The sequence below is a fragment of the Sander lucioperca genome, chromosome 15 (genome assembly GCF_008315115.2).
Source record: "Sander lucioperca isolate FBNREF2018 chromosome 15, SLUC_FBN_1.2, whole genome shotgun sequence".
Lineage (NCBI taxonomy): Eukaryota > Metazoa > Chordata > Actinopteri > Perciformes > Percidae > Sander > Sander lucioperca.
Genome location: NC_050187.1, coordinates 25,401,798 through 25,425,207, shown reverse-complemented (window position 1 = coordinate 25,425,207; position 23,410 = coordinate 25,401,798). Strand labels below are relative to the sequence as shown.

General features: G+C 40.3%; 1 protein-coding gene and 1 long non-coding RNA gene across 2 annotated transcripts; both read left to right on the top strand.

Moving 5' to 3' along the window:
• The first annotated feature begins 78 nt into the window (after nt 1–78).
• On the top strand, nt 79–22,856 carry ifngr1l (interferon gamma receptor 1-like). The gene is made up of 7 exons (XM_031308528.2): nt 79–289; nt 15,321–15,438; nt 16,009–16,193; nt 18,147–18,334; nt 19,146–19,308; nt 20,248–20,363; nt 20,490–22,856. The coding sequence occupies exons 1-7, from the start codon at nt 223–225 to the stop codon at nt 20,829–20,831; spliced, it is 1,179 nt and encodes a 392-aa protein (XP_031164388.2). The 5' UTR covers nt 79–222; the 3' UTR covers nt 20,832–22,856.
• On the top strand, nt 6,007–11,948 carry LOC116056350. The gene is made up of 4 exons (XR_004106559.2): nt 6,007–6,150; nt 6,540–6,644; nt 10,811–10,896; nt 11,739–11,948. It is a non-coding gene; the product is annotated as an uncharacterized LOC116056350 (long non-coding RNA).
• Nucleotides 22,857–23,410: the final 554 nt, after the last annotated feature.

Here is a 23,410-nt window from a genome sequence, read left to right as displayed (position 1 = left end):
AGGCTTGGGAAAGGCAGCATAGCACTGAGGGAAGATCGCATCCGCCTTTGGTGTAGGCCTATGGATGCGTTTTGCCAGCACACGTCCACATCGCTGTTGATTTTGGGAGGCGTTTGTTGTTACCCACAGCCCAACCATCTTCACAATGAAACGGTAGATTAGTGCCATTTGATACAAACTTTGAAAGAAAGAAAATAACGAGCATTGGGTTGCCAGTTCAGTATGGATTTAGCTACATTTCATCCCGTTTTCCTTTTTCTCGGCTTGTTTCAAGCGGTGGTGGCCGACGGTAAGTTCACGTTGCTTACACAAGCTATCTAACTTACATTTGTGTTAAAATCGCAACACATTTGTGGCGCCGAATTAGTGATAATTTGTCACTACTCATGAAGTGGAAAATCAATCTGAATGTCGGGTTGTATGCGGTATGTTATGACTGTTATGGTATGAAGAGGCGAGATGAGGACGGTCCTCTGTTCTCACAGGGAAACGCTAAATCCCTGCAAGCTAACAGCGCTTTGCCTGCTGTCAGGTAGTGCGGCTTTTCCCTATAGCTAATCAACACAAGGGATAATTCTTCTGTGTTTGCAAATCATTTTAAGGTTAAAATAATGGCTACCTATAATTGGCTACCTTTTATAGCCAGTAAGACTGGAATTGTGAAGCTTGCTCCCGGCTAACGCTGTCCGCAGCTACCGTAACGTTACAGTGTGCCTGACCAGATAAACTGCTCAATTTGATAGACAAGGAGTTGTAAGTTGTCACATCTTAGCTGGAATATCTCTTAAACCACTGTCTACTTTGTGAACATTTGACCACAATAAACTCTTTAATATGCAACATAATCATAAATTAACTGCCAAACATCATAATATTGTGTATAAACAGTATAGAGTCTCGTAAACTCGTCAGAGGGGATTTGCCTTTTTTTATTTCCTCTTTGTACTTTTCAGTATTACCACATATTGTTTGTGTAATTTATTTCTGCAAAGTTGTACAGTTTAAAAGGAAGAAGACATACAACATGCAGAAATCAACCCCTGCGGAAGCCAAACGTGCATGCAGTTATACTTAGGAAATGGACATGAACTGGGATATTGTGGACTCTGCTACACCTGCACATGTTCATTTCTTAACAGAAATTAATGAAAATGGTGTGCAGTTCTTGAATCTTTGGCATTTTGCTTCATTGACATAGATACACAGAAAAGACCCTAAAGGGGGGCAGGGTCAGCGCTAAATGTTCCAGGGTGATAAAAGTCGAAAATAGGAATAGAAACTTGGGCAGTTAAAGTGCCACATACATTGCGCTGCAGCCATGGAATCTATTTAATTACTAACTTATTTTCTATATATGTGTGTGTATGGTGTATGTGGGCAGGTATACATATGTAGGACACACACACATACACACATACACACATGTATTATACGTATATATTTTATCTGTCTTTTTTTGTTGGGTGGGAGAGATGTTGGAGTTCCAGTCTTTGTATGAGAGGGAGACGTGTGTGTGATATGTTAAATGCAAGATATAATATTCCTTGTTATGGCAATGGTTTAATGTTGTTTTATGTGTTTGTTATACTGTGAATAAATTACTAGACATAATTTTTCAAAAAATTGCGCTGCATCCAGTTAATACAGTTAATACCTTTTTAAATGATCTGACCATTAGCGTTTCACCTTACGTCAGCTCTAGCTTCTCATATCTGATGTTGTGCACAGGCTAGTGTACTAATGCCTGTAATTATGGTTATTGCTGACAGATGAGGGGGAAAAACTCTGATGACCATTTTTGGAACGTAACCAATCATTTTAAAGAGGCTTCAAGTGAACCTGCATCGATCCTCTGCAGTCTGTGGCACTTGCTGCAGCACACTTGAGGCTAAAATGCATCTTCGGTGATGCTATCAGCAGCGAAACAGTTCTAAATAAAAGCGTTATGTGGTCAGAGTGTAATGTACACAGCCCATTTGTCCCTCACCTAGCAAATCTATCCAAACACTCCTTTATTCCAGCTTCTCAGTTGTATTTTCTTTGTACATACTTACATACATACATGTATATGTATGTGTGTGTGTGTGTATATATATATATATAAAAATAAATAAATAAATAAATATATAAATATATATATATATATATATATATATATATATATATATATATATATATATATATATATATATATAAAAATAAATAAATAAATAAATAAATGTATGTTACTTATAGCCCTATTATTAATAACAGGAATTAAATCATTGATTTATTTGAATATGGAACTGTGGACACATACTGTCCCAGTGCAGCCCAAGTACATACAGCGTAACAAACACCCCAAGCTCAGTTTATTTGCGAATACCAAACATGTCAGACAAACACGGTTTATTGGGCATACCTGAGTATACACTGGCTGATGAGTCAGCCAGTGTATTTTGTCCTGTTTACCAATACAGCGGTCAGAATTTCCCCACACATGAAGTAAAACTTGCGAGGGGAATAGAAATCCATTCAGAAGTAGCCACTCAGGAAGCATTTGAAGCATTTTGCCTGCTTTGAACTGCTGTTTGTCTTGTGTTATTTTGACACATTTTTGATAAATCAGGGCCCGTATTCTCTGCCATATCTAGCATCTCGGAATCACTCCGAGGAATCGTGTTGAAAGTTACATTAGAGTAAAAATACTTTAGAGTAGGACTTGAGAGGGATTTAATAAGTCTTCTACACTTTTAGGATTTATTAAACATCATACATGGTATATTAGACGGTGGTCAAATTTGAAATGCAGAAAGTAGCACCCCTTTACAATGGTAACAAGGTATTATGTGTTTAGGCAAGTAACTTAGCATGGTTATTATGCAACAACAGATTTACAAATATGCCATTTAGACTATGAATTTTGCCTGTTGTAATTAAGTTGAGATCTTAGGACAGGTTAGGACAGACATGTAGGAGAGATATAGGAGTGATTTCCTTAGTTTATAAATAGTTTTTTTTTTGTCATAATCCTATAAGTATGACTAAAATGTGTCACACACTATTTTTGGCCAATTAAGAGTGATTTCCTACTCTGAGACGCTCGGTAAATACAGTCCCTGGACACAAGGCGCTAGGTCAAGTGCTACGTATTCCTGCATAGATGACTGGTGGTGCTACACGGTGAGGGATTGGAGTGATTGCAGTTTTCAGGAGTGCAAGTTCATCAACGTCCTCCTGTCATTCAGAGACATGAGACTGTATATTGTGGTGATGGTGTGTGTATACTGTATGCTTTGTTCGTTGTTGGGTCAGAGAGGGGTCTTGTGGGCATATTTGTGGTCCGCTGGTTTATGATGATCTTGCCACTGCGGCTTTCACAAGGTCTAGGTGTGTTTATACAGCGGAGAGCTCTGGACTGGATTGTGACAGTCTCCCATTGTCTTGTGTAGAGTATTGCCATATGAGTCATGTTGCGTGGTTGAGACCAAAGTACTGAAATATTTGACTGCATTCCCCTGAAGCCCTGTACACAAATGTGATTAGTCACCGAATACAATAGCACAACTTTTGGCACTATGAGTGGGGCTTTCCAAGAAAATATACACCTTGCCTTTTGAGTCACCTTTCATTTATGCCTTAGAATCACTTTTCCCAATAAAGTCTCACCACTAATCTCACCTAGTCTGGCTCAACCGATGTACGTTGCTGGGACAAAGCCTGACATCAATGTCCCTCCCCTTCTGCTATCTATTTGACCTTATTACTTAACATTGCATTCAAATCTGAGCATTGGTTTTTAGTGGTTGTGTTGCTTGTTAATTGCTTGTTGTTACATCTTGATTTGCAGTGTAGTGCCATCATCAGCCCAACCAGTCTGTTTACACAACCTACATAGAATGCTGCATTATTGATGTTAGGAGTTACACTCGTGCTTTTCATGCTACCAGTCCAAATCGGTGAAAAAGTAATTTAATCTGGCTGAGAGCCCGCAGTGACAGGAAAGCCATGTGGGTCGTGTAGCTCACTGTTCTTCTGTGTGGTTAAATAGTTGATGCATGATGTTAGTCTTTACTCTGTCTTTGATGTTTTAACTTTTTCTTGTCGTGTGCAAACTTGATCTGTTTGTACTGTGTGCAGTTTTGCTCTTTCCATCTGTCTATTTTCTTTACTTTTCACTCCTCCTGTAAAGCATTTTGACGTCATTGTTGGTGGCTGCAGTTAAACTGAATTCTCATTCTGACTGCAAACTTGCAGTCAGAATGTGACTTGTGACTTGTAATGTGTTATGCTGGTAATGTACATAACACAATGTTCCAGAGTGCTGCCACAAAATCCAGTACTTTTAAAATGAGTTCACAAACATAAAAAGGTTCCCTGAGATACGTTTATTTTGCCCAGAAAGTAAGATGTGAAAGTAAGTCCAACAATGTGCAATGACATAAATGATGTGCCATAACGTGATTGTGTAGATAAATGGTAGCATGTAAGTACAATATGTTTCTTCTACTTTTTGATATTAATATCTAACTGTATTTCGTTTTTAGTCATTGTCTCTTTCTTGGTTAAATTTGATATTTTCTTGCATATTTGGGTACTTTTGTATTGTTATTTTTAAATCTCTGATCGACTTTGCAACTAATTGTTGCGACTAACTGTCGTTGTCAAAACTCCAATTAGTTGCAAAGTCGATCAGAGATTTAAAAATAACAATACAAAAGTACCCAAATATGCAAATCAAAATGTATAATTTACAACAACACATTTAACCAAGAAAGACAGACAATGACTAAAAACGAAATACAGTTAGATATTAATATCAAAAAGTAGAAGAAACATATTGTACTTACATGCTACCATTTATCTACACAATCATGTTATGGCACATCATTTATTTCATTGCACATTGTTGGACTTACTTTCACATCTTACTTTCTGGGCAAAATAAACGTATTTCAGGGCACCTTTTTATGTTTGTGAACTCATTTTGAAAGTACTGGATTTTGTGGCAGCACTCTGGAACATTGTGTTATGCACATTACCAGTGACCTCCTTTTTAAGTCTGATAGCTGCTCTCGCTTCCTCCTCCTGAAAACGTTTTTTTTGCTTGTATGCACAAATCTGTCAGCTGTGTCGGCTACTGTTGCTTCTGTTTTCTGTCCTTTTATAAGGTGACTCTTACAATCTGCTTTACTCATATTAACTTATAAACCTACTCTGTGTTTAGTAAATCATTTCTAATCCCTACATTTTCTCTTGTCAATACACAAGATATTTTGCATTTTCAGATAGTGTTAAAAAAAACTATCAAACTGCAAGAAAATAAAATGGAAGTGAAATCTGTGAAATGAAGTTGTGCGTGTCACGCTACTTTGTGGTAATCGCCCTCAGCGACCGACTTTACTGTTGCGGTTATCACTTCTTTTACAGTACATAGCCTTCCATCAGTGATTTCTCTTTCACACCTCTCACGTCTCAAGTTGTTTTTGAGCCTCTCTGTGTTTGCGTGGGTGTATATGTTTATGTACATAAATGTTAGTTCTCAGAGGAAATAGAACTGAAATGTACAAAATTGTTTTCTCTTAAGCTGTACAGTATGAGAAGGTGTGTTCACCTTGAAGCCATTATCGTCTTCTTTTTTTTTTTTTTTTACTTTGAAATGCCACGCCAGGCCACTCTTTCTATTTTTTTCCCTGAAAACACTTAAAGACACAATGTCATCAGTGTGATGATCTGATAATGTGTACACCTAGTCTGAGCTGGTGTAGTCATTTAAACCAATCACTTTGGCTCCATTTATGTTTACAGAGAAACTTGAAGAGAGCTTATCCTCAGTAATATACATACATTTCTGACTTCTGTGTTGCTTCAGTAAATCACAACAAAACAAAGACAAACAAAAAGGCTCCAAACCTTTATATGGAATAGTAAGAAATTATACACAATAACTGTGCAATGCTATGAGGCGTGGCTGCTTCCTGTAACAGGAGGTGAAACCTGAGGCTTATGTAAACATGCTGAGGAAGTATGTGCAGCCTGTTGGAAAGTGTCTTTTTTTTTTTTTTTTTTTCGTTTCCGGGTGTCAGAAGTGACATTGCGTAACCTTTCTGGTAAATTAGATTAAAAAAAGATGACGCTGCAGTTCAACCACCAAGTTCAAAGAAATAAACAGTATGTATCTGAACTTTTTTTTGTACTGAAAGCCAAAAATATTTCCTGTATTTTTGAGTTATTTATGCTTCTGTGCACTGAAAAAAGCCTAACATTTCTGTTGTTTGTTTAATGTGTATTATCTCGTTGAAATAGCTTAAAATTATTAGTTTGTCATTTAAAGTAAATGTTCTAGTTTATGTTTATGGTTGAATCTATTTTCTTTTTTATATGGATACAATATAAATTGGCAGCGGGACATTAAACTGAATTTATTCATTTGATCAGAGCATTTTTATTAGATTAAGCATGATTTGCACATGCACATTGTTGAGTTTGAGATCCCGCTCTCTGACCTGTTTACATCTAAATAAAGCATTTAAAAAAAAATATAAACATCCGTAACACAGCATAATCCGTTGGGCAGCGGCCGTGACTGTGCGACTGTACACTCCAACAGACCCCTCCAGCCAGGCTGTGACACAGAAGAACAACAAGCAACATTGATACTTAAGGTAAAAACAATAAACTTTGTCTACCGTTAACGTTTTTTTCCAAGTATACCTGACTGGCCTTGACTCTGGCCGTAATTTCAGCACTCACGCTTGATGGCATGTAAATTTTAAGATAGCACTAACGTTAGCATTCTTCATTCAAACTAGCTATAACGTTAAAGTTGGGTTACGTTAGCCGCCCTCTTGTCGTGGGTGAGTAATGTAATCACAGTTCGCTATCTAACTAATAAATGCAAACTTTCATTTCTAAATGCATTTTGTGGGGGCATTGACGTTAGCTAAAGTTACCATGTGTAAGTTAGCTAGTTAATGTTACAGCTAATGTTATGTTCGTGAATTAAAATGCATTTGCTCTGCTGAGTGTTTTTAATAGTTAACAGTGGCGTGAAGAGCCTAGAAAACGTTTATTTGCCGACATTACTGTCTTTAAGAGCTCTGTGGGCTCTGTTTTAAAGCTAGTGAAGATATCAGTATCATATGAAACTACATGACATTAGGCATCAGTTAGTACCAACCATGACATGCTAGCTTGTCAGGAAGGGGGGGGGTGGGTAAATAATGCTCCAAAGTTAGTTGTTTGTTGTGTTTTTGACACTTGTTTTTGACTTGTGGTAGTTAATCCCCAGGTTCAAGCTGCAAACTTAACTGATGGTTACTTATGCTGTCAACAGCATAAGGGCATATGTGTTCTTTTATTTACACTCCTAATTATCTTGTGTTCAGTATTTATCAGCCATAATATTACAAGGCCCAGCTAATTCTAGCTGGTAATGTTAGTTTGCTACACTGTTAACAGCATTTAGGACCTAGCTGGTAATGTTAGATTGCTACACTGTTAACACCAGGACCTTGCAGGTTTTAGATGATGTATCTATGAATACGTTTTTTGTCAGTGGGATCCATGAAAAAACGAGGTAGAGATGGAGTGACCCTGCCCGGAGGAAGCCCGGGGCCCTCGTCTGGAGCCAGGCCCAGATGGAGGGCCCGTCAGCGAGCGCCTGGTGGCCGGGTTTGCCACGGAGCCCGGCCGGGCACAGCCCGAAATGGCTACGTGGCACCTATCTCTCCAACCCATGGGCCCACCACCTGTGGGAGGAACCGCTGGGGTCGGGTGCGCTGCCACATGGGTGGCAGTGAAGGTCAGGGGCCTCGACGGACCAGACCCGGGCGGCAGACGCTGGCTCTGGGGACGTGGAACGTCACCTCTCTGTGGGGGAAGGAGCCGGAACTTGTGCGGGAGGTGGAGCGCTACCAGTTGGATCTGGTGGGGCTTACCTCTACGCACAGTTTCGGTTCTGGAACCATACTCCTGGATAGGGGTTGGACTCTTTTCTTCTCCGGAGTTGCCCAGGGTGTGAGGCGCCGGGCGGGTGTGGGGATACTCACAAGCCCCCGGCTGAGCGCCGCTACGTTGGAGTTTACCCCGGTGGACGAGAGGGTCGCCTCCCTACGCCTGCGGGTTGTGGGGGGGAAAACTCTGACTGTTGTTTGTGCGTATGCACCAAACAAGAGCTCGGAGTATTCGGCCTTCTTGGAGACCTTGAATGGAGTCCTGTATGGGGCTCCAGTAGCGGACTCCATAGTTCTGCTGGGGGACTTCAACGCGCACGTGGGAAATGATGGAGACACATGGAGAGGCGTGATTGGGAGGAACGGCCTCCCTGATCTAAACCAGAGTGGTTGTTTGTTGTTGGACTTCTGTGCTAGTCATGGATTGTCTATAACGAACACCATGTTCGAACATAGGGATGCTCATAAGTGTACTTGGTACCAGAGCACCCTAGGCCAAAGGTCAATGATCGATTTTATAATCGTTTCATCTGATCTGAGGCCGTATGTTTTGGACACTCGGGTGAAGAGAGGGGCAGAGCTGTCAACTGATCACCATCTGGTGGTGAGTTGGGTCAGAGGGTGGGGGAAGACTCTGGACAGACCTGGTAAGCCCAAACGGGTAGTGCGGGTAAATTGGGAACGTCTGGAGGAGGCCCCTGTCCGACAGACTTTCAACTCACACCTCCGGCGGAGCTTTTCGTGCATCCCTGTGGAGGCTGGGGGCATTGAACCCGAGTGGACAATGTTCAAAGTTTCCATTGCTGAAGTTGCGGCGGGGAGCTGTGGTCTTAGGGTCTTAGGTGCCTCAAGGGGCGGTAACCCACGAACACCGTGGTGGACACCGGTGGTCAGGGAAGCCGTCCGACTGAAGAAGGAGTCTTTCCGGGATATGTTATCCCAGAGGACTCCGGAGGCAGTTGCAAGGTACCGAAGGGCCCGAAGGGCTGCAGCCTCTGCCGTGAAAGAGGCAAAGCAGCGGGTGTGGGAGAAGTTCGGAGAAGACATGGAGAAGGACTTTCGGTCGGCACCAAGGTGCTTCTGGAAAACCGTTCGCCACCTCAGGAGGGGAAAGCGGGGAACCATCCAAGCTGTGTACAGTAAGGATGGGACGCTGTTGACCTCAACTGAGGAGGTAATAGGGCGGTGGAAGGAGCACTTTGAGGAACTCCTAAATCCGACTAATACGCCCTCTATGGTAGAGGCAGAGCTGGAGGATGATGGGGGATTGTCGTCAATTTCCCTGGTGGAAGTTGCTGAGGTAGTTAAACAACTCCACAGTGGCAAAGCCCCAGGGATTGATGAGATCCGTCCAGAAATGCTTAAAGCTCTGGGTGTGGAGGGGTTGTCTTGGTTGACACGCCTCTTCAACATTGCGTGGAAGTCGGGGACGGTGCCTAAGGAGTGGCAGACCGGGGTGGTGGTTCCCCTTTTCAAAAAGGGGGACCAGAGGGTGTGTGCCAATTACAGGGGTATCACACTTCTCAGCCTCCCCGGTAAAGTCTACTCCAAGGTGCTGGAAAGGAGGGTTCGGTCGATAGTCGAACCTCAGGTTGAAGAGGAACAATGCGGATTCCGTCCTGGTCGTGGAACAACGGACCAGATCTTTACTCTCGCAAGGATCCTGGAGGGAGCCTGGGAGTATGCCCAACCGGTCTACATGTGCTTTGTGGATCTGGAGAAGGCGTATGACCGGGTCCCCCGGGAGATACTGTGGGAGGTGCTGCGGGAGTATGGGGTGAGGGGGTCCCTTCTCAGGGCCATCCAATCTCTGTACGACCAAAGCGAGAGCTGTGTCCGGGTTCTCGGCAGTAAGTCGGACTCGTTTCAGGTGAGAGTTGGCCTCCGCCAGGGCTGCGCTTTGTCACCAATCCTGTTTGTAGTATTTATGGACAGGATATCGAGGCGTAGTCGGGGTGGAGAGGGGTTGCAGTTTGGTGAGCTGGGGATCTCATCGCTGCTTTTTGCGGATGATGTGGTCCTGATGGCATCGTCGGCCTGTGACCTTCAGCACTCACTGGATCGGTTCGCAGCCGAGTGTGAAGCGGCTGGGATGAGGATCAGCACCTCTAAATCTGAGGCCATGGTTCTCAGCAGGAAACCGATGGGGTGCCTTCTCCAGGTAGGGAATGAGTCTTTACCCCAAGTGAAGGAGTTCAAGTACCTTGGGGTATTGTTCGCGAGTGAGGGGACAATGGAGCGGGAGATTGGTCGGAGAATCGGCGCAGCGGGGGCGGTATTACACTCAATGTATCGCACCGTTGTGACGAAAAGAGAGCTGAGCCAGAAGGCAAAGCTCTCAATCTACCGGTCAGTTTTCGTTCCTACCCTCACCTATGGTCATGAAGGCTGGGTCATGACCGAAAGAACGAGATCCAGGGTACAAGCGGCCGAAATGGGTTTCCTCAGGAGGGTGGCTGGCGTCTCCCTTAGAGATAGGGTGAGAAGCTCGGAGTAGAGCCGCTGCTCCTTCGCGTCGAAAGGAGCCAGTTGAGGTGGTTCGGGCATCTGGTAAGGATGCCCCCTGGGCGCCTCCCTAGGGAGGTGTTCCAGGCACGTCCAGCTGGGAGGAGGCCTCGGGGAAGACCCAGGACTAGGTGGAGGGATTATATCTCCAACCTGGCCTGGGAACGCCTCGGGATCCCCCAGTCGGAGCTGGTTAATGTGGCTCGGGAAAGGGAAGTTTGGGGTCCCCTGCTGGAGCTGCTACCCCCGCGACCCGTTACCGGATAAGCGGAAGAAGATGGATGGATGGATGGAGGGATCCATGGCTGAATAGTTGTTTTTTTTTTTTTGTAAATGTTTAATTTTAATTAATAGTAACTGTTCTTACGCAGACTGTGGACATCACCATGAGAAGAGAATACTTCCTCAAATCTCTGATCTACCTTGGCGAACCTGTTGAGTTATCAAAGAATACCAGGTAAGGGCATCTCTCTCACTTGCTCACACAGTTAACACCTACAGACTAACATGGTCCTAGTCTAGATTTTCCTAGCCATATGTAATAAATAGGCGTGTGACAAGAAACTCTGCTCACAAGATGAGATTTTAACACTATAAGAAATCTTTGATGCTGAATTATGCACCAATTTATGGTGGAAATGTCTTTATTTATGTAAGGGGGAAACATAATTCATGTGGCATATGACAATTCAAAACCTAACACTATAACCGAATAGAATGCAGTAAGGCTCTCAGGCATTCTGTGTTGCTTTCAGATATGTTTCTCCTGTAGATCAACTTTTGTCAATCAACTCCTGCCGGGTCAGCACACATGCAGGCATGGTTTAGTCTTGCCTCCTCTTTGTGTCTTTGGGGAAGTAACCTCTTTAAATGTCATTGTGGCACCTTTTCACCTCAATGATACATTAATACATTTTAATTCAGTTATAAACTCCTGGACTTTAATAGCTCCTCTATTTCAGCAGGTTTTCTGCTCATGTTCAAAGCTTTCTGCACATTCAGTTGATTCACTCTGAGTGCACGTTATCAGTTATGCATTTGTTTTTTTTACTGTGTGAGAAAATTTGTGTGGCGTGACAGCGTGTGGGAAAAAATGTGAATTGCGTGAATCTCATGAGACAGCTTTTAACCTGATGAGAAATCTCGTCACTTTTAATCTAGTCACACTCCTTGTAATAAACATTTGTTTGATTTGCACCTATTCAAGTTTTGAAAGTTTAGGGTGTATTATGATCTAACATGAAATCTGGAGATTTCTGAAACTATAACGTATTTCTTTTCTTTTTCTTTTTTATGCAGGAAAATGTGGCTGAAGAACTGGAGCAGACAACCATGGCGATCTTTATCACTGGGAAAGAGGATCCTCTCCATCCACCCAAATACATCAAAATTGTCATCGAAGGAACAGAGGTCCTGAACGAGTTGCCCTCGGTTGCAACAGCTTTTGCCATGGTCTTTGGGCTCATAGACACACTCAACCTAAAATATCCGAAAAGGCTGCAGTTCACCTTTGAATTTGTGCAAAAGGTCCTGATGCTTGATGGAAAAAATATGACCCCAAAAGTCAATAGACTGAGTACCCAGCTGTACAGCAGAGTAGGCAGAGCTGAATTGCACAGACTTGCTTGATTTTATTTTCCATTTGTGGTTAAATTTTATGGTGTTTCTACAACCAAGACTTTGGATCCTTTTTATAAGAGGTTGCACTTACATGGCTGCATTTTCACTGCAGCATTTACAAATGTGGCTGCCCAAGTTCGATGGCTACCAGCCTCAAAGGCCGAAGTAGGCCGAGTGTTCTCAAATGTGTAGAAATGACTTTCAAGACTTTGGATCCTTTTGTAAGAGGTTGCACTTACATGGCTGCATTTTCACTGCAGCATTTACAAATGTGGCTGCCCGTGTTCGGCGACTACCAGCCTCAAAGGCCGAAGTAGGCCGAGCGTTCTGTACGACTGGAGAGACTGATTGCACCGTATGCACAGATTTGTACTAAAGAGTTTAGATTTTCAGACCAATGGAGAGGGCCAGGAGCTTTCTATCTTGAGAACTGGAGAGATTCACACAAGTCATCTTAAAACCCTTGAAGAAAATCATTTGGATAACGTTTCCTTTCAGAAAAATGTTCCTTTTTCAATGTTTCTAACTGGTGATTCCATCAAGTGACTGATACTTAAAGTAACCAACTTTGTGGGCTCAGAGTTTTGTTTGAACTATTACGTACAAATTAGTTGTTTTTAAATGTAGAGCTTACAGCTCTGAATCAGAAACTCTGTCAGTGAACGTGTGTTCTGTCAGAAAAGCCTTCCTAATTCAATATTACTACAAATGTGATGTCATCAAGTGACGATTTGAATTATGTAACACATTTGTGGACTCAAAGTATTTGTTAGTTTTTGTGTAAGCCATTACATCAAATGATAAAGATCAACTAAACACATGGTCCAAATGCTGCACTAGTAGTTGATATTTTCACCCTGTAGCACACACTGTCCCACCACAATCTTTGATGTCAGAGTACCTTTTTTGCCATAGACAGATGTTAGTACCTCCAAAGACCTCAAAGATTAGGGTGGGGTAGTGTGTGCAGCAGGGGGAAAACATCAACTACTAGGGCAGCAAATTCACCATGGGTACTGCATGATGTCTTAGGAGTTGTGCTACTATCCACAGCTCCATGATTTGTCTTCTGATGACATCAATAGTCTCGTTTCTGGTGTTCAGCTGAAGCAGACTGTTTCTCTTCATACATTGAAACAGATGTTCAATGTTATCAATTTATTAAACAATAAATATAAATATGTTCTAAAGGAAAGTGTTCTGACTAGTCATTGATCAATGAATGAAGCATTTTTTTAATAATGACAACTGTTATTTTTTGATTTGAGACAACCTAAAATAATTAATTTACTCGGACCTATAAATAATTAGTTTGATCCAACCTTGTTGCTTGGAGTTAAACTTTTCAGGTTAAAGTAAATTAAATTATTTACGTTGAGTCAATGTCAAATATTTTGTGTGATTGATTACTTCAATTTTTTAAGTTGATCCAAGGTTGTTTTTTTTTTTTTTTCAGTGTGTCAGAACCGGTAGACCCACTGAAACATGGAGCAAGAACAGTGACAGTAACCTGTGGTATTGAAAATTAAAATTGTCATTGAAACAACAAATATTGGCACTGAAAAATTTCCAACTGATAAATAAAACACAAACATCAAAAAGTTATAATCTCACAATGCTATTATTTTATTTCACTTTGAAATCTGTTTGCATTATGATAGGCTTTTCAATGTCAATCTAATTTTTTTCTTGATGTCTGGGTTAGGGTTACACAAGGCTTGACTCGCCTGCGTCTCTCATTTGCTCCGTCATGGATGGATTAAGAGAACGAGCTCCGCTCTCTACCTGGCTAACACTGTCACGGAACCTTAACGCCCCTCCCCCATAATTCTCCTCCAATCACAAATATAGCTGCTGACTGACAGGTTTCTAGGCAAATCACAGTTTTTAACTGTTTAACTGATAGTGTTAATCGGTCAAAAATATTATCAGATAATGGTTTACTTAATACATAAATGTATAAACTTGCCTGTAAACAAAAAGTATTTCTGGATTAAAGGCATAACTTTTACATGATTTCATCCGATTTCACTGAGTTGTGTATAATTACAGTCACCTTCGACTGGGAGGCAATTTATGGAGAGACTGCTGAGAAGGCAGCAGTAAAAAGTGACAGCGTAAAAAAAAAAAAACTGTCACTGAAAAAAGGCAGACATCAAGAAAAAATGTAGATTGACATTGAAAAACCTGTCATAATGCAAAAATATGTCAAATTGAAATATAATAGGATTGTGAGATTATAACTTTTTGATGTTTGCGTTTTATATTTCAGTTCAACATTTTTCAGTGACAGTATTTCTTGTTTCAATGCCATTTTTCTTTTTAATACCACAGGTTACTGTCACTGTTCTAGCTCCATACTGAAAGAGGTTCACCAGGAAAATATTGTTTAAGTTTGCATGTAACGCCCTCTAGTGGGGAGTTTGAAACTGCCCAGCCTCCCTGACTTTTACAGACTCATGAAAAAGGGCAGTGTGAGAGTTCAGCTGAGAGTCTGTACAGAAGAGCTTCATGAACATTTAGGTCATTTACAGAGGGGGGATTTATATTCATTGAATGTTCTTGTTATTGTCATTTCTAGCCAATATTTAGCTGCTTGTACCAGAGTAGAGAAAGGGAGCTCCACCTACAGCATAACAATTAAGCCGTCTGATATTAAATTCATGGTTTTGCTTAGGTGGTTGAAGACATTCAGTGTCAAATTTGAATGCTTTAAATTGCTCATATTATGCTTTTTGGCTTTCCCTTTTTGTGTTATGTATCTTTTTCTGTGCATGTTATAGGTTTACGTAAAAAAGTGAAAAAGCCCAAAGTCCATCCCAAAGGGACTTAACATCTCCAACAGAAAACACTGTTCATAAACTGCTCCAAACAGCTCTGTTGTAGTCCAGCCTTTACTTCCGTGACAAACGTGTGTCACTTTGTAACACGTTATAATGCTCGCCTAGCTGCTAGTGTGGCACGCCCTCATACTCTGCTTATGACTGGCTTGTAGTGCTTACCTGGGTACTGCGCATGTGCGACTTCCAACTAAGGTTGAACAGAAGTGCGATGCCTCACTCTGTAGCTAAAACAGAGAGCTCAACACACAGGGTGAAAAGAGTAGCTGCAGCAATGTGCACTACAACAAAAATATGGTGTTAAACCATGTAAACCTATTCTGATATAACCTCTAAATACAATTATGAACCTGAAAATGAGCATAACATGAGCACTTTAAAATATCTGCAGGCTGATGTTTGTGTCTCTGTGTTTCCACAGTGGAGCCGCCAACCAACCTGACCTTCCACTGCCACAATCTGCACAACAATCTGAAGTGGAGTTACGACCAGCTCTCGCCAGGGCTTAGATTCCGAATCGATATTTCAACTTTAAATGGGTTTGTGTTTTTCTTTGTATGTGTTCCCTGCTAAAAATCTGTTTGTTTAAAACTATATTTTTTAAGATGGTTTCTGCTACAAACTAACATTTATAGAGATAACTTGGTAATCCTTAATCAGGCCTTGGTTCTAACTATACAGTACACATTATTCTCGGCAAAAAATTCACACTGGCTTTCTGTATAAATAATGTCCAACAGCACTCTGCTGGGAAGTAATTCATTCGTAGTTGCAGGAGGTGGGCAAATCGGCATAGTACTTTGCTCTTTTAAAAACTAATGGGTAAGTGGATGGGACCACATGTTTGATTAGGGCTTGAATTGTTCTTAAATATACATATTTAAATTAAGGATATCCTTATAACTGCTCATTCCAATTTTACAATTTCTTTTATCATTGTATGTGTTTCTAGGAAATAACAGATATTTAACAAGATTATTATTGGTTCCTGACAAAAGCATTAATTGACTGTTTACACACGTACAGCAGCAAAACTATTTTTCATGACATGATTATCGTTTGTATTTTTAGTCTTTGTTATTAGCTAGTTACTTTCTCTGTTTCCCCAGTGCTCCTAATGTTGTTTGGGTGGACCCACCAGCGGAACTACAAGCCGACTTGTCATTTCTGTCTGATCCAAGTAATGCCTACTATCTTACCGTAACTGCCGTAATGGGACAGAATGAATCTGTTTCCGCACCTCATGATGGAATCATTTTCAGCTATTTCAAGGACTCTCCGCAGGGTCTGAAATGTGAGTATTGATGTCAGTATTTACTAAGCTTACAATGAGAACATTTAACTTTTTATTGGGATAAACCTGATTTGATGAGTTCACACACTAATCCATCTCCTGAATACAGAAAATATCCAAGGGTAAAAAAAAAAAATCTGGTAAAAAATTCATGACAAGGAGTCAGTTTTTCAAAACAACAAGTTCTGAACAACTATAAACGCTTTTGATTTATGATGTGGTCAGAAAGCATGTTTTACGAACTAGTTCTGATCTGGCATAACACCTCTACAGCCTACAGTCATATTAGCAGCTCTGTGAGGCTGCACTCGGGCACGGTGGTGCTTTGAATTTAACGCTAACATCAGCATGCTAACATGCTCACAGTGACACTGCTAACTAGTGATGGTCAAATGACGCTTCGCCAGCCACTGTCTTTATTTTTTTATTACTTTATTCTGTTCAAAGAAAAAGATTAAAGGAATGGCAATTCAGTGTGTTTTCAACCCTTTGTTGAACAGAGAGCGCCATCTAGTGAGCTCAGAAAATAAAGACAGTGGTTCGCAAAGCGTCATTTGACCATCACTACCGCTAACATGCTGATGTTTACCAGTTTACCATATTTGCCATCTTAGTTAAGTGTTTTAGCATGCTAATATTTTCTAATCAGCACTAAAACGCAAAGAAGAGCTGAGAATGATGGAAATTTCATTTATTTATTTATAAACCAAAGTTTTTTAAAACTTTGACCTAATAATGATGCTAGATGAAATGTTAGCCGTTATTACAAGTCATCAAGAGTGGGATATGAATTTGTGTACCAAATTTCAGGCACTCCATCCAATAACTTTTTGAGACATTTCACTCAAAACCACAAATGTCAACCTCGTGGTGGTGCTGGAGATAAAATTCAAAATTTTGTGCCAATCCATCGAGTAGATGTCGATATTTCACTGGATAAGTGAAAACTTGGTTACACTTTACTTGAAGGTATCTACATAAGAGTGACATGACACTGTCATGAATGTGTCATAAACATTATACACAAGTCATAAATGTTTATGACATAACGCTTCTTTTAGTAAGTGTCATTCGGTTTTTGTCATGACAAGTTAGGGTTCATGTGTCATGACAGTGTCATGTCACTCTTATGTAGATACCTTCAAGTAAAGTGTTACCGAAAACTTTGACCTGCTGGTGGCACTAGAGGAAATGTCGGGCAATCATGAAAGTCAATGGGATCATTGCTTTTTGTTATTGGGCGGTAGTCTAAAATCCTAAAGGAAAATATAAATGTGACTTGCAAGCCACTTATAAAATCTTAAATACAATACATGGAATTTGTTGCATTAAATGGAGTGAATCATCTGCCATTATACACTTTATTTTCTTTTAATTACTTTTATATAGATTTTTGCTAGTGAAACAGCATTTCCAAAAAGTGGACTAAAACACTTAAAAGTACCCTGCGGAGGTTTTGACCACAAGTAGAGATATGCAGCAATGTTTTCAAATGTGGGTCCTCGTTTTGTTTGTGTCACATGCACATGCATCTGGATGCACATGCACGAAATACAAACCACAGGCACGACCATGTGGGCAACATGATATACATGTACATTCCTGCTGACAGTTTCATACTATTCCACTGATCAGCAGTTGGTGGCGCTAATGTTCAGAAGCGCATGCATCTTTAACAGAGATGTAAACAACACAGGTTTCAAAATATTGAAGAAAAACAGCATTGCAAATGTTTTTTGAGGAGACACTGCGTTTTAAGTGAGAAGTTATGTGTAACATGCAACATAATATATCTGGCTCTGAACGATTACTTTTGTCCAAAGCTTCTATTCCAAGTTATTAAGGCTATAACATGTCAGAGTAATGGTTAGCTTTTCATATCATCTCAATATGCCACAGTCTCTAACATAAAATTAGAGATTACGATTAAAGTATTTTCATGTTGGTTTCCAGGTTTTGTGGACTTCCCACCAGTAAACGTCACTGCCCAACCGGATGGCACTGTCCTGGTCCGCTTCACGCATCCCTGGCTGGTGTACCAGCATAAGTTGCAGAGGAGTACAAATACCAAACCTAGGTTTAGGAAAAGCCATGATCCACAGCTACCTGTATTTCATTATGATGTCACGACCATGAACCAGGTCAGACTGCGCGCAGTTTCGCATCTTCTGTGCCTTCTGAGGTTTATGACATTGATGAAAACATGAGGAAATAAGCTGTAGACTTGAGTCAGTTGAGTCAAACAATAATAATTTAGCAGAGGGAGAAGCAGGAACTGCTACTGTTAGTAATATTAGTAGTAATATCATGAATTCAGAGTAGTTAAGGTTATAGTTTAGAATTTTCAATTAGTTTTTATTTTATTTATTCTTTTACTTCAAGTTCAGTTTTAGTTTTGATATATTTATCTTTAGTTTTAAAGTACCTGTAGTTTGTTTTTGTTAGGGCCAGGTATAAGGTCTCAGAAGTATGTAGCATATACATAGAAAACACATGGTTGGAGAATAGGCATGATGTTTAATGTTTAATCTTTGCACCACTTTAATGTACACAGCGCCATCTTGTGTCAAGTCGGTTCATTTTCTGTGGTTCAATGTCACAAGAGCTGATGGAAATTGATGCCTCCTTTTTTTCAGTAGTGATATATTATGGCTAAAAAACTAAAACTGAAATGATTATTGTTCATTTCTATTTTATTTTTATTAGTTGTTTTTTTAACCTGGCAATACAGTTTCAGTTTAGTTTAAGTTTTTCTTCAAGATTTTAGTTTCCATTCAGTTTCACTGCTTAATTTTTGTTTTAGTTTACTTTAATAACCCTGGTAGTAGTACAACTGCTTACCATTATGTGGGTGGTGCTCTCACGTTGCATCGCACACTAAACCTTGTGCAACTTGTGTACAAATGAGTTACTGTGAAGTTTTGTTAAAAAGGAGCCTCACTGTTTGTGCAGCGGGACTACAGTTCGCACTGTGTGGAGAGTGTGTGTGAGGCTGAGCTTTCAGTGGATCCTGCACAGAAGAAACACTGTCTGAAGATGAAAGGAGAGCTGCAGAAAATGTCAGTTCGAGGGACACAAGAGTACTGCGTCGTGCCAGTAGAAGAATCCCTAAGCTGTTGAGTAATATTTTTTTGTTTTGGTTCCCCAGTCAATATTGGTCATGCTGTTATGTCAGCTCTGACAGTCAGTGCAAGATGTTGAGTTTAGAAGAACGGTCTTGCTCTTTGACTCAAAGGGATTGATGCCAAAACCTGATGTATGAGCAAATGTTTTAGATGGTTGTAAAACAAGCAAAACAGATCATCTTACATCTAAGGCATGCCAGAAAAGCAATCCCCAATGACGTGATGTTCTTTAAGGTGGATCTTTCCTTAAATATAAACACCTCTATGAGAGTAAACCACAGCTCCCTTGAGTTTCTGCTGGAAATAGGCAGTTACTTTTTTGAAAGGGGGATCTCAGACCAGAGTTAAAATGCACCCAGTGAAATCTGGCTAGTTATACCAGTGGTTCCAAAACATTTTCTGCCCCCCTTGATCCTTGTAGATCAAGAAATTAACTCCCTGCATACACACAAATAAACATACAATTTGCAGTGCTGATGGAAAGCAATAAAAAGAAGAGCTACAAGTGATTTTCACAGCACCACAGCCTGCCTTTTCTGACATTTTGTTCACATTTAGATTAGAAGGATTTGTCCTTTTTAATAGTCCCTCACATCCACAATACACTTTAAGCTTTAAGGAAAGGCCACATATTTAATGAGGTAACTGTAAACACTGTCATCTAGTAACTAAATAGATGCAGGTCAGACACCAGGATAAAGGTTTGATCATCAGCAGCAGGACATGTTGCCCTACAGAGTCATTAAGTTACATTATTGGTTGGTTCAACTCGCAGTCCTTTCACAAACTTGTTCATGCTTTTATTTTGGTATAGTAACAAAGCCCCCCTTCAAGAAACCGCAGTGAGTCAGAGCTACCACTGGTTTGGTTAGACTGTGTGTATGTATGGCTACTGTAAATGTTTTCACTTTTACATCTGTTTTTTCTAGATATCGTCCACCTATGTGTCGTGGGCACCCTGTTGTTCGTGAGTTCAGTTGCTTTTGTCCTCTTCATGGTGTACCGAAAAAAGACCAAGCCTCTAACTTCTGTTCCGAACTCTATGGTATGTTCATCCTACCAACTCTCTTTATTTGATCATTTACATGAAAATTATTTGGTTTGAATGTGCTAGAAGATTTTTCCCCACTGATGGAACAGTTTCTTGGGATTTCCTCTTTGTTTCTTATAGACCTTCAAGAGTAAAGTGAAGCAGTGGACCGTGGGACTGGTTCAAGAGACGGTCTCTGTGCCAGAAGTGGAGGCTACCTCACCGACACCTTTACTGCTAACAGAAGAAAACGAATACGCAGCTACTGTCACTCCCTCTACTGAGCCCGAACTGCGTCTGGCCATCGGGGTGTCGACCGAGGATGAAGGTGTGTCTAATGACGTGGAGGTAGGGAATGACGAAGGACCTGGGTACATGCCAGGCAGTAACTTGGATGAAGATGAAGCCCCCTCTGGTTATGAGAGTCGTCCAGTGTTGGTTGAGTTAGCACCAGGTGAATTGGCTGAGGGCTACCGTGGATGAAGTAGGAACTTGTACTATCTGAACGTTGTCACAAATTGAATGTTTGACATTAGGAAAATAGAGGCACTCTCCTGGAATCCTGCAACCACTTGTCATTAAAAAACGGAAAACTATGAAAATCTAAATTTTAACAGCGACTCACAGTCGTGGTTGCAAATTTCAGTTGGTTCAGTTTGTGTTATTTTCTTGTCAGACCATCTCAATCCCAAGTGAAAAGAGAATCGGGAATGTGCCTCTTGTTAGTGCTCCTTGACGTCAGTTACATTTTTCTTTGTATTTAGATTCATATGTCAAGCCTTTGGGGAAAATATTCCTGCAAATCAATTGCAACTAGAGTTGCATTAGTTAAACGGCCTTACAGTTGCACGATAAAATGAATCAAAGTATTTGCTAAATCGGATCAGTCACCAGAATGTTAGCAGTGTAGTAATGTTTTCCGTCTATTACGTACTTCATTTCTGATGTTTGTGTTTCAACCCTTGCAGCCTGTGATCAATTCTTCTGCCATCACAAACGTTGCATGCCTAACAGTGCTGAACATGTTTGTAAAGCACCTCATATATAACGTGATTGATTATTTTACAGTACATTACATTCATGTTACAGACACTTTTGTCTAAAGTGACTTAAAATAAGTGCATTCCCCCTCAGCAGGAACAAGAACTTTATATCACATCAAGTCGTCATGCTATGGGGTTATTACTACAGGACTCTAACTGCTGAACTCATACTTCTCTTTGTTACCTGTTAGCTTTATCATGTACAGAAACCTACACAATAGCTCAAAGGGACTTAACTGTGTTCTATATCCTGTAATGTATATTGAAATACTAACCACACTGTTACATAAAAATGTGAACCATTCAAATCCTACATTTACATCAATTTGCAACTGTCGCATGCCTGCAGGCATCACTATATTTCAGCTACTGAACTAAATGGTCGTAATATTGTATTCACTGTGGATTAATTACCGTCGATTTCCCTTTTGCTTATTTGCACGTTTTTCTACTTGCTCGTAGCACCTTAAAGTCGCAGTAACACAGAACTTAACTTTTATAATTCAACTTAATTCTGTGTGAAATGGAATATTTGGGCGGGTATAGTTGATCAAGGCCTTCAGAGTCGATTGGATCCCTTAAAAACCTGAGTGTGGCTTAGCGAATACAGAACAACACAGATCTGTAGAGAAATGTTTGCCTCCTTCCTCTCCCTGACTTGTTGGTAGATCTGGAGGAGGAGAACGATGGAGAAATGAATAAATTATTTATTAACAAAAAGCCAAACATGCACGCTCCGATATAAAATCGCTCAGCTAGCTGCAACAGCCCACGAGCCAACAGCCAAGTGTGGTTTTAAAGGATGGTTGGAAGGAGGAAGGTTGGCTGTTGCCCTAAAGTACATTTATTTAGATAAATGTATAGACACCCATGAGTTCAAGCTGTTTTATGACATTTATTTGGCAAATAAGAGATAATTGAGCAGTTAATGCAGGGGGACACAGGCCTAGAAAATGTATTAGGACTTAAATGCATCTATGCAGTTTGAGAACTGCAATTAATACATTTTCTCAAGAAATGAGTGGCGATCTTGCACGGGAGGATAAAGTGAGGTGATGTTGTAACATTTGTATTGTGCATTATCTCCGGACTTATATACTTATTTTTTCAGTCGCTTTTTGTTGTTTTGTATTAAACTTTTTTTGAGTTAAATAAATGAAAACTCACAGATGTTAAGTCAATGTGAGGTATCTCAGAAGGTTGATATGTTTATACTCAGTGCTGAACATATGAAAACAGTGTCTGGCTGAAGTGAACCACATTTTTTTAAGTGATGCTGACAATGAAAAAGAAAAAAATGGTGCTTTTATTTGTGCAAACATTTTTAGTCCCCCAATTTCAAATAGGACAGCTATAAATACCAGCCAGAGTGATTGTTTGGATGTAATGATGTTTGGATGTGTTGTTAGCTCTAGTTTGGATTTTGGATGAGGGGCCAGCCACTAAAACTCAAGCACTTGATTCTGTAATTTTAATGAAATGTTAATTTACTTTCTCGGTAACTACGTATATCTGGTTATCTCTCTGCTTTTGTAATATTGTTTCCTTTTCTGTCTGCACACTACTGTCTTTGCTTATTATCTGTCTTTTTGTGTTTCATTAAATCATTTAAAATAAGATAAAGGTGTTTTTTTTGGCTTTTTCTGTTTGTATCCTGTTCTACAAAAAAGGATGTAGTTAAAAACAATAAGGGATGTTGTGATAGGATGTTGTACACAATTTCAGTTAACATCTGTGTCCCAAATCTTATGCTAGGTTCACCTAATTACTGTATGTGAAATGCTACCCATTAAGGATGGGAAGTTGGTATTTCAGTGTAGTTAAGTAGCCAAATTCCAGCTGAGTTATTGCTAATAAAATTTAAATCACTTCGTCAGATTCTGTCACGTTACTATGTAAAGGAAGAAGCACGTGTCATGATGTTTCATGACATTTCAGCAACCACATTGTTCCTTCTTCTGAAACCTGTGTGTGTGTGTGAGTGAGTGAGAGAGAGACTGAGTGTGTGAGAGAGTGAGT